Source organism: Entelurus aequoreus, linkage group LG14 (genome assembly GCF_033978785.1).
Source record: "Entelurus aequoreus isolate RoL-2023_Sb linkage group LG14, RoL_Eaeq_v1.1, whole genome shotgun sequence".
NCBI classification, from domain to species: domain Eukaryota; kingdom Metazoa; phylum Chordata; class Actinopteri; order Syngnathiformes; family Syngnathidae; genus Entelurus; species Entelurus aequoreus.
In genome coordinates this window covers 5559122-5572637 of record NC_084744.1, presented here as the reverse complement: position 1 = coordinate 5572637, position 13516 = coordinate 5559122, and the positions used below count along the sequence as shown (strand labels likewise).

General features: G+C 33.0%; 1 protein-coding gene across 4 annotated transcripts in view; it reads left to right on the top strand.

Moving 5' to 3' along the window:
* LOC133664322 (sodium-driven chloride bicarbonate exchanger-like) overlaps positions 1-13516 on the top strand; it is a 337500-nt gene that overhangs the window by 121320 nt on the left and 202664 nt on the right. For all 4 annotated transcript variants that reach the window (XM_062068828.1, XM_062068829.1, XM_062068834.1 and 1 more), the window contains 6 exons: positions 4089-4202; positions 5810-5971; positions 6032-6283; positions 8791-8859; positions 9155-9328; positions 13406-13516. The exon at positions 13406-13516 is cut by the window's right edge and continues 9 nt beyond it. In XM_062068828.1, coding sequence (XP_061924812.1) covers positions 4089-4202; positions 5810-5971; positions 6032-6283; positions 8791-8859; positions 9155-9328; positions 13406-13516 — 882 coding nt within the window. The remainder of the gene's footprint in view (positions 1-4088; positions 4203-5809; positions 5972-6031; positions 6284-8790; positions 8860-9154; positions 9329-13405) is intronic.

The following is a 13516-nucleotide window of genomic DNA, read 5'->3' as shown; positions in this document are numbered from 1 at the left end:
CCACCCCGGAGCAGAGTAGAAAAGAAAAGAAAAGAAACGGCAGATCAACTGGTCTAAAAAGGGAGTCTATTTAAAGGCTAGAGTATACAAATGAGTTTTAAGATGAGACTTAAATGCTTCTACTGAGGTAGCATCTCTAACTGTTACCGGGAGGGCATTCCAGAGTACTGGAGCCCGAATAGAAAACGCTCTATAGCCCGCAGACTTTTTTTGGGCTCTGGGAATCACTAATAAGCCGGAGTTCTTTGAACGCAGATTTCTTGTCGGGACATATGGTACAATACAATCGTCAAGATAGGCAGGAGCTTGACCGTGTAGTATTTTATACGTAAGTAGTAAAACCTTAAAGTCGCATCTTAGGTGCACAGGAAGCCAGTGCAAGTGAGCCAGTATAGGCGTAATATGATCAAACTTTCTTGTTTTTGTCAAAAGTCTTGCAGCCGCATTTTGTACCATCTGTAATCTTTTAATGCTAGACATAGGGAGGCCCGAAAATAATACGTTACAGTAATCGAGACGAGATGTAACGAACGCATGGATAATGATCTCAGCATCGCTTGTGGACAAAATGGAACGAATTTTAGCGATATTACGGAGATGAAAGAAGGCCGTTTTAGTAACACTCTTAATGTGTGACTCAAACGAGAGAGTTGGGTGGAAGATAATACCCAGATTCTTTACCGAGTCTCCTTGTTTAATTGTTTGGTTGTCAAATGTTAAGGTGGTATTATTAAATAGATGTTGGTGTTGAGCAGGACCGATAATCAGCATTTCCGTTTTCTTAGCGTTGAGTTGCAAAAAGTTAGCGGACATCCATTGTTTAATTTCATTAAGACACGCCTCCAGCTGACTACAGTCCGGCGTGTTGGTCAGCTTTAGGGGCATGTAGAGTTGGGTGTCATCAGCATAACAGTGAAAGCTAACACCGTACTTGCGTATGATGTCACCCAGCGGCAGCATGTAAATACTAAAGAGTGCAGGGCCAAGAACTGAACCCTGGGGAACTCCGCACGTTACCTTGACATAGTCCGAGGTCACATTGTTATGGGAGACACACTGCATCCTGTCAGTAAGATAAGAGTTAAACCAAGACAAGGCTAAGTCTGACATACCAATACGCGTTTTGATACGCTCTAATAAAATATTATGATCGACGGTATCGAAAGCGGCGCTAAGATCAAGAAGCAGCAACATAGATGACGCATCAGAATCCATCGTTAGCAATAGATCATTAGTCATTTTTGCGAGGGCTGTCTCCGTAGAGTGATTTGCCCTGAAACCGGATTGAAAAGGTTCACAGAGATTGTTAGTCACTAAGTGTTCATTTAGCTGCTGTGCGACAATTTTTTCGAGAATTTTCGAGATAAACGGTAGGTGGGACACCGGCCGGTAGTTCACCATGAGGTCAGGATCGAGGTTAGGTCTTTTGAGTAGAGGATGAATAACCGCTTTTTTGAATGCTAGAGGAACAGTACCAGAGGAAAGTGATAGGTTTATAATATTTAACACTGATGGACCTAATAAAACAAAAAGCTCCTTGATAAGTTTCCCAGGAATTGGGTCAAGTAAACATGTTGTTTGTTTTGTCCCATTTACACATTTTAACAATTCCTCCAATGTTATTTCATCAAAGAGAGAGACTATTTTGGAGGGCAGTGTCCGTCGTATATACAGTCGTATTTGTGTTAATAGAACCCAGTTGTGGCTGGGATGCATTGTCTTTAATCTCTTTTCTAATGACTTCAATTTTCTTTTTAAAGAAATTCATAAAGTCATCTGCTGAGTGGGTGGAGCTACTGGGAGGAGTCCCTTGTTGGGTTAGCGATGCTACTGTACTAAACAAAAATTTAGGATCATTTTTGTTGAGGTGGATGAGATTTGAGTAATATTTAGCTTTAGCTGAGGTAAGCATGCGTTTATAAGTTATTAAACTATCACTCCATGCTTGATGGAAAACCTCAAGTTTAGTCGCACGCCATTTGCGTTCCAGCTTTCTACATGATAATTTCTGGGCTTTAGTTTCTTCTGTAAACCATGGGGTACGCCTTTTAGGGGCCCTTTTTAGCTTTAGCGGTGCTACACTATCAATGGTGTCGCGCAGGGCGTCGTTAAAGTTGTTAGTGAGGTTATCAATAGAGCCCACATAATTTGGGAAAGGTGCCATTACTGAAGGCAGTAGGTCAGTAAGAGTCGTCGTTGTGGCAGTATTAATGTTGCGGCTGCTATAGTAGTTATTATTATTATTATTAGTTTGTTGACAATGAGTCAGAACTTCGAATTTTATAAGGTAATGATCGGACATTACTTTAGTGTACGGGAGTATCGTAACTTTAGAGGTGGTGACACCCCTGACAAGCACTAGATCTATCGTATTACCGTTGCGATGCGTGGGTTCATTTATTATTTGTGTAAGACCACAGCTATCAATTATAGTCTGGAGCGCCACGCATGGAGGGTCCGATGGGGTATTCATATGGATGTTAAAGTCTCCCATTATGATTATATTGTCGGCGTGCGTCACTAGATCAGCAACGAACTCTGAAAATTCATTGATAAAGTCCGAATAGGGCCCAGGGGGGCGGTAGATGACAGCCAGGTGGAGAGGCAGCGGTGTGACAAACCTCATAGTGAGCACCTCAAACGAGTTATATTTATTATTTAGGTCCGAGGTAAGGCTAAAGTTTTTGTTGTATATTAGTGCAACACCCCCACCCCTTTTAATGGGGCGGGCAATATGCGTTCCCGCATAGCCAGGAGGAGACGCCTCACCCAGCGCAAAAAATTCGTCTGGTTTGAGCCAGGTCTCGGCTAAACCAACGACATCAAGATTGTTGTCTCTGATGACTTCATTAACTAATAACGTTTTGGAAGACAATGACCTTATGTTTAAAAAGCCCATATTATAGGTAGTGGGCTGTTTTGAGGAGTTTTTGTTGAAAGTATCCGTAGTAGCAATATTAATAATGTTACGTTTATTATGCATAGTGCACTTTAAATAATTTCGACCATATCTAGGAATTGATATGACAGGAATTTTTAGATTGTTTGCCACCTCAGTAAAATGCATGTCCACCTCTGACGCAGAAAGAACATTATGTGAGTTGTATATTATTCTAGAAGAATTGCTATGTGTGCAGGGATTATCCAGCCTGGCGCTGGCTAGTTCTAGCTTAACAGACTCCTTATTAGCGCTTCTTTGTGGATTAGCATTTAGCTTTTTCGTTAGCCCACTAATTAGATTACCATAATAACTAATTGTATTATCATAATAACTAATTAGATGACCATAGTAACTAATTAGATTACCATAATAACAAATTATATTATCATAGTAACTAATTAGATGACCATAGTAACTAATTAGATTACCATAATAACTAATTATATTATCATAGTAACTTATTAGATCACCATAGCCACTAATTAGATTAGCATAATAACTAATTATATTATCATAGCAACTTATTAGATCACCATAGCAACTAATTAGATTACCATAGTAACTAAGTATATTATCATAGTAACTAATTAGATGACTATAGTAACTAATTAGATGACCATAGTAACTAATTATATTATCATAGTAACTAATTAGATGACCATAGTAACTAATTTGATTACCATAGTAACTAATTAGATGACCATAATAACTAATTATATTATCATAGTAACTAATTAGATGACCATAGTAACTAATTAGATGACCATAATAACTAATTATATTATCATAGTAACTAATTAGATGACCATAGTTACTAAAATGCCATGATCTAAACAAACAAATAAATAAATAAACACAATAGCATGATAATACAATGTCATGGTTAACTATGTCCTACAGTTCAACATGTTGTATTTACATTAGTATTACATGTTGTCACTCACCAGGTGAGGTGTGTCATTAGTATTACATGTTGTCACTCACCAGGTGAGGTGTGTCATTAGTATTACATGTTGTCACTCACCAGGTGAGGTGTGTCATTAGTATTACATGTTGTCACTCACCAGGTGAGGTGTGTGATTAGTATTACATGTTGTCACTCACCAGGTGAGGTGTGTGATTAGTATTACATGTTGTCACTCACCAGGTGAGGTGTGTCATTAGTGACTTTGCAGTTTGCATCACCATCTTCACCTTGGTCCTGGTGGACTACGCCTTAGGGATCCCTTCTCCCAAACTGAAGGTGCCCAGCGTCTTTAAGGTGAGTTTCATTCATGCTTCAGTCACTGATTATTATTATTATTGTTATTATTATTATTATTATTATTATTATTATGGGCCTGCTGCAATGTTTAAGATGAGTTTCAATCATGCTTCAATCATTGATTATTATTATTATTATTATTATTATTATTATTATTATTATTATTATTATTATTATTATTATTATTATTATTATTATAATGGGCCTGCTGCATGCAATGTTTAAGGTGAGTTTCATTCATGCTTCAGTCACTGATTATTATTATTATTATTATTATTATTATTATTATTATTATTATTATTATTATTATTATGGGCCTGCTGCAATGTTTAAGATGAGTTTCATTCATGCTTCAATCATTGATTATTATTATTATTATTATTATTATTATTATTATTATTATTATTATTATTATTATTATTAGTATTATAATGGGCCTGCTGCAATGTTTAAGGTGAGTTTCATTCATGCTTCAATCACTGATTATTATTATTATTATTATTATTATTATTATGGGCCTGCTGCAATGTTTAAGATGAGTTTCATTCATGCTTCAATCATTGATTATTATTATTATTATTATTATTATGGGCCTGCTGCAATGTTTAAGGTGAGTTTCATTCATGCTTCAGTCACTGATTATTATTATTATTATTATTATTATTATTATTATTATTATTATTATTATTATTATTATTATTATTATTATGGGCCTGCTGCAATGTTTAAGATGAGTTTTATTCGTGCTTCAATCATTGATTATTATTATTATTATTATTATTATTATAATAATGGGCCTGCTGCAATGTTTAAGGTGAGTTTCATTCATGCTTCAGTCACTGATTATTATTATTATAATGGGCTTGCTGCAATGTTTAAGATGAGTTTCATTCATGCTTCAATCATTGATTATTATTATTATTATTATTATTATTATTATTATTATTATTATGGGCCTGCTGCAATGTTTAAGGTGAGTTTCATTCATGCTTCAATCACTGATTATTATTATTATTATTATTATTATTATTATTATTATTATTATTATTATTATTATGGGCCTGCTGAAATGTTTAAGATGAGTTTCATTCATGCTTCAATCACTGATTATTATTATTATTATTATTATTATTATTATTATGGGCCTGCTGCAATGTTTAAGATGAGTTTCATTCATGCTTCAATCATTGATTATTATTATTATTATTATTATTATTATTAGTAGTATTATTATTATTAGTATTATTATTATTATTATTATTATTATTATTATTATTATTATTATTATGGGCCTGCTGCAATTTTTAAGGTGAGTTTCATTCATGCTTCAATCATTGATTATTATTATTATTATTATTATTATTATTATTATTATTATTATAATAATGGGCCTGCTGCAATGTTTAAGGTGAGTTTCATTCATGCTTCAGTCACTGATTATTATTATTATAGTCCGAAAATGACGGTACTTCAAAGTCCAGCATCAGAGCCTCAGGATAAGCAAGGACACGGTAGGGTAGGGTATGGCCTGGTGGTCTTGGCTCCACCATGACTCAAGTCAGCATTCATTGACTCATCCATCCATCCATCCTGTCCGGCCCCAGCCAACCAGAGACGACCGAGGCTGGCTCATCAACCCCCTGGGACCAAACCCCTGGTGGACCGTCATCATAACTCTGTTCCCAGCTCTGCTGTGCACCATCCTGATCTTCATGGACCAGCAGATCACGGCGGTCATCATCAACAGGACGGAGCACAAGCTGAAGGTATTTGCTGCTCATCTCCACATTGGTGGGGTTTCTCAAGGTCACCCTGCGCTCCTGCAGAAAGGCTGCGGCTACCACCTGGATCTGTTCATGGTGGGCCTGATGCTGGGCGTCTGCTCGCTGATGGGCCTGCCCTGGTTTGTGGCGGCCACCGTGCTCTCCATCACGCACGTCAACAGCCTGAAGCTGGAGTCTCAGTGCTCGGCACCCGGGGAGCAACCCAAGTTCCTGGGCATCAGGGAGCAACGCTTCACTGGACTCATGATCTTCTCCCTCATGGGCTGCTCCGTCTTCATGACCTCTGTGCTCAAGGTCAGACAACTCTACATACACCTGTACTATCTTTACATATACCTGTACTATCTTTACATATACCTGTACTATCTTTACATACACCTGTGCTATCTTTACATACACCTGTACTATCTTTACAACATTACATACACCCGTACTATCTTTACATACACCTGTGCTATCTTTACATACACCTGTACTATCTTTACATACACCCGTACTATCTTTACATACACCCGTACTATCTTTACAACATTACATACACCTGTACTATCTTTACATACACCCGTACTATCTTTACATACACCTGTACTATCTTTACAACATTACATACACCTGTACTATCTTTACATACACCTGTACTATCTTTACATACACCTGTACTATCTTTACAACATTACATACACCTGTACTATCTTTACATACACCTGTACTATCTTTACAACATTACATACACCTGTACTATCTTTACATACACCAGTACTATCTTTACATACACCTGTACTATCTTTACAACATTACATACACCTGTACTATCTTTACATACACCTGTACTATCTTTACATACACCTGTAATATCTTTACATACACTTGTACTATCTTTACATACACCTGTACTATCTCTACATACACCTGTACTAACTTAACATACACCCGTACTATCTCTACATACACATGTACTATCTTTACAACAGTACATACACCTGTAATATCTCTACATACACCTGTACTATCTTTACATACACCTGTACTATCTTTACAACATTACATACACCTGTAATATCTTTACATACACTTGTACTATCTTTACATACACCTGTACTATCTCTACATACACCTGTACTAACTTAACATGCACCCGTACTATCTCTACATACACATGTACTATCTTTAAAACAGTACATACACCTGTAATATCTCTACATACACCTGTACTAACTTTACATACACCCGTACTATCTCTACATACACCTGTACTATATTTACATACACCCGTACCCTCTTTACATACACCTGTACTATCTTTACATACACCTGTGCTATCTTTACATACACCCGTACAATCTCTACATACACCTGTACTATCTTTACACACACCCATACTATCTTTACATACACCCGTACAATCTCTACATACACCTGTACTATCTTTACAAAATTACATACACCTGTAATATCTTTACATACACTTGTACTATCTTTACATACACCTGTACTATCTTTACATACACCTGTGCTATCTTTACATACACCCGTACTATCTTTACATACACCCGTACAATCCCTACTTACACCTGTACTATCTTTACATACACCTGTACTATCTTTACATACACCTGTACTATCTTTACAACATTACATACTCCTGTAATATCTTTACATACACCTGTACTATCTTTACATACACCTGTACTATCTCTACATACACCTGTACTAACTTAACATACACCCGTACTATCACTACATACACCTGTACTATCTTTACATACACATGTACTATCTTTACAACAATACATACATCTGTACTACCTTTACAACATTACATACACCTGTACTACCTTTACAACATTACATACACCTGTACTATCTTTACAACATTACATACACCTGTACTATCTTTACAACATTACATACACCTGTACTACCTTTACAACATTACATACACCTGTACTACCTTTACATACAGCTGTATTATCTTTACATACACCTGTACTATAAATTACAACATTACATACACCTGTACTATCTTCACATACACCTGTACTATCTTTAAATACACCTGTACTATTTTTACAACATTACATATTCCTTTTCTGACAGCACATTTGTATCATGCCACACAGTACATGAAAGTATTACAATATTGCTATGTTGATGTATTATGAAAGTATTCTACATCTGTGTCAAAGTACATGAAAGTATTACAATATTGGTATGTCAAAGTACATGAAAGTATTCTATGTCTGTGTCAAAGTACATGAAAGTATTCTACGTCTGTGTCAAAGTACATGAAAGTATTCTACGTCTGTGTCAAAGTACATGAAAGTATTTGTACATGTGTGTCAAAGTACATGAAAGTATTTGTACATCTGTGTCAAAGTACATGAAAGTATTTGTACATATGTGTCAAAGTACATGAAAGTATTTGTACATGTGTGTCAAAGTACATGAAAGTATTTGCACATATGTGTCAAAGTACATGAAAGTATTTGCACATCTGTGTCAAAGTACATGACAGTATTTCTACATATGTGTCAAAGTACATGAAAGTATTCTACGTCTGTGTCAAAGTACATGAAAGTATTTGTACATGTGTGTCAAAGTACATGAAAGTATTCTACGTCTGTGTCAAAGTACATGAAAGTATTTGTCCATATGTGTCAAAGTACATGAAAGTATTCTACGTCTGTGTCAAAGTACATGGAAGTATTTGTACATGTGTGTCAAAGTACATGAAAGTATTTGTACATATGTGTCAAAGTACATAAAAGTATTTGTACATACAGTATGTGTGTGTTTTGCAGTACATCCCCATGCCGGTGTTGTACGGTGTCTTTCTCTACATGGGAGCCTCTTCTCTCCGAGGAATACAGGTACTACATGTGTACTATACAGGTGTACTGTACATATGTACTGCATATGTGTACTGTACACGTATACTGTACATATGTACTGCATATGTGTACTGTACATGTGTACTCTACATGTGTACTGTACATATGTACTGCATATGTGTACTGTACATGTGTACTCTACATGTGTACTGTACATGTGTACTGTACATTTGTACTGTAGAGGAGTATAGTATTTGCAAAATCTACCTAAAGACAGATGAGAAAAGGAGAAGGTAGAAGTAGAATAATAATACATGATGTTGTCTTTCTGCAGTTCTATGACCGCCTGAGACTGTTCAGCATGCCCGCCAAGCACCAGCCAGACCTGGTCTACCTGCGCCACGTCCCCCTGAGGAAGGTGCACCTGTTCACCCTCATCCAGTTCAGCTGCCTGATGCTTCTCTGGCTCATCAAGACCTCCAAGGCGGCCATCGTCTTCCCCATGATGGTGAGTACATGTCATTATTAATATCATCTATCTACATAAACATATAGTGAGTACATGTCATTATTATTAACATCATCTACATAAACATATAGTGAGTACATGTCATTATTATTAATATCATCTACATAAACATATAGTGAGTACATGTCATTATTAATATCATCTATCTACATAAACATATAGTGAGTACATGTCATTATTATTAACATCATCTACATAAACATATAGTGAGTACATGTCATTATTATTAACATCATCTACATAAACATATAGTGAGTACATGTCATTATTATTAATATCATCTACATAAACATATAGTGAGTACATGTCATTATTATTAACATCATCTACATAAACATATAGTGAGTACATGTCATTATTATTAATATCATCTACATAAACATATAGTGAGTACATGTCATTATTATTAACATCATCTACATAAACATATAGTGAGTATATGTCATTATTATTAACATCTACATAAACATATAGTGAGTACAGGTCATTATTATTAACATCATCTACATAAACATATAGTGAGTACATGTCATTATTATTATCATCTACATAAACATATAGTGAGTACATGTCATTATTATTAACATCATCTACATAAACATATAGTGAATATATGTCATTATTATTAACATCTACATAAACATATAGTGAGTACATGTCATTATTATTAACATCATCTACATAAACATATAGTGAGTACATGTCATTATTATTAATATCATCTACATAAACATATAGTGAGTACATGTCATTATTATTAACATCTACATAAACATATAGTGAGTACATGTCATTATTATTAACATCATCTACATAAACATATAGTGAGTACATGTCATTATTATTAACATCTACATAAACATATAGTGAGTACATGTCATTATTATTAACATCATCTACATAAACATATAGTGAGTACATGTCATTATTATTAACATCTACATAAACATATAGTGAGTACATGTCATTATTATTAACATCATCTACATAAACATATAGTGAGTACATGTCATTATTATTAACATCATCTACATAAACATATAGTGAGTACATGTCATTATTATTAACATCATCTACATAAACATATAGTGAGTACATGTCATTATTATTAACATCTACATAAACATATAGTGAGTACATGTCATTATTATTATCATCTACATAAACATATAGTGAGTATACGTCATTATTATTATCATCTACATAAACATATAGTGAGTACATGTCATTATTATTATCATCTACATAAACATATAGTGAGTACATGTCATTATTATTAACATCATCTACATAAACATATAGTGAGTACATGTCATTATTATTAACATCTACATAAACATATAGTGAGTACATGTCATTATTATTATCATCTACATAAACATATAGTGAGTATACGTCATTATTATTATCATCTACATAAACATATAGTGAGTACATGTCATTATTATTATCATCTACATAAACATATAGTGAGTACATGTCATTATTATTAACATCATCTACATAAACATATAGTGAGTACATGTCATTATTATTATCATCTACATAAACATATAGTGAGTACATGTCATTATTATTATCATCTACATAAACATATAGTGAGTACATGTCATTATTATTATCATCTACATAAACATATAGTGAGTACATGTCATTATTATTAACATCATCTACATAAACATATAGTGAGTACATGTCATTATTATTAATATCATCTACATAAACATATAGTGAGTATATGTCATTATTATTATCATCTACATAAACATATAGTGAGTACATGTCATTATTATTATCATCTACATAAACATATAGTGAGTACATGTCATTATTATTAACATCTACATAAACATATAGTGAGTACATGTCATTATTATTATCATCTACATAAACATATAGTGAGTACATGTCATTATTATTATCATCTACATAAACATACAGTGAGTACATGTCATTATTATTATCATCTATCTACATAAACATATAGTGAGTACATGTCATTATTATTATCATCTACATAAACATATAGTGAGTACATGTCATTATTATTAACATCATCTACATGAACATATAGTGAGTACATGTCATTATTATTATCATCATCTACATAAACATATAGTGAGTACATGTCATTATTATTATCATCTACATAAACATATAGTGAGTACATGTCATTATTATTATCATCTACATAAACATATAGTGAGTACATGTCATTATTATTATCATCATCTACATAAACATATAGTGAGTACATGTCATTATTATTATCATCTACATAAACATATAGTGAGTACATGTCATTATTATTATCATCTACATAAACATATAGTGAGTACATGTCATTATTATTACATCATCTACATGAACATATAGTGAGTACATGTCATTATTATTATCATCATCTACATAAACATATAGTGAGTACATGTCATTATTATTATCATCTACATAAACATATAGTGAGTACATGTCATTATTATTATCATCTACATAAACATATAGTGAGTACATGTCATTATTATTATCATCATCTACATAAACATATAGTGAGTACATGTCATTATTATTATCATCTACATAAACATATAGTGAGTACATGTCATTATTATTATCATCTACATAAACATATAGTGAGTACATGTCATTATTATTATCATCTACATAAACATATAGTGAGTACATGTCATTATTATTATCATCTACATAAACATATAGTGAGTACATGTCATTATTATTATTATCTACATAAACATATAGTGAGTACATGTCATTATTATTAACATCATCTACATAAACATATAGTGAGTACATGTCATTATTATTATCATCTATCTACATAAACATATAGTGAGTACATGTCATTATTATTAACATCATCTACATGAACATATAGTGAGTACATGTCATTATTATTATCATCATCTACATAAAGATATAGTGAGTACATGTCATTATTATTATCATCTACATAAACATATAGTGAGTACATGTCATTATTATTATCATCTACATAAACATATAGTGAGTACATGTCATTATTATTATCATCTACATAAACATATAGTGAGTACATGTCATTATTATTATCATCTACATAAAAAGATGGTGAGTGCATGATGAGACATGTAAATATTACACTTTATTATGAATGTTACTACATTACATTCATAATTACAGCATGATCAACATTTGTAAATATTACATGTTATTATGAATGTTACTACATTACATATATACTTACAAAATGATCAACATATATAAATATTACATGTTATTATTAATTTTAATATATACTACATATATACTTACTGTATGATCCAATTAAGTAAATATTACATGTTATTATGAATGCTACTACATTACATATATACTTACAGCATGATCAAAATATGTAAATAGTACATGTTATTATGAATGTTAATAGATACTACATATATACTTACAGCATGATCCAAATAAGTAAATATTACATGTTATTATAAATGCTACTACATTACATATATACTTACAGCATGATCAAAATATGTAAATATTACATGTTATTATGAATGTTAATAGATACTACATATATACTTACAGCATGATCCAAATAAGTAAATATGACATTTTATTATGAATGTTACTGCATTACATATATACTTACAGAATGATCCAAATATATAAATATTACATGTTATTATGAATGTTAAGAGATACTACATATATACTTATAGCATGATCAAAATATGTAAATATTACCTGTTATTATGAATGCTACTACATTACATATATACTTACAGCATGATCAACATATGTAATTGTAACATGTTATTATGAATGTTAATAGATACTACAAATATACTTACAGCATGATCAAAATATGTAAATATGTCATGTTATTATGAATGCTACTTACAGTGTGTATATAAAACCTTGAGTGTGTGTGTGTGTGTGTGTGTGTGTGTGTGTGTGTGTGTGTGTGTGTGTGTGTGTGTGTGTGTGTGTGTGTGTGTGTGTGTGTGTGTGTGTGTGTGTGTGTGTGTGTGTGTGTGTGTGTGTGTGTGGCCTCCTCAGGTGTTAGCGCTGGTCTTCATCAGGAAGCTGCTGGACTTGATCTTCACCAAGCGAGAGCTGAGCTGGCTGGACGACCTCATGCCCGAGAGCAAGAAGAAGAAGCTGGAGGAT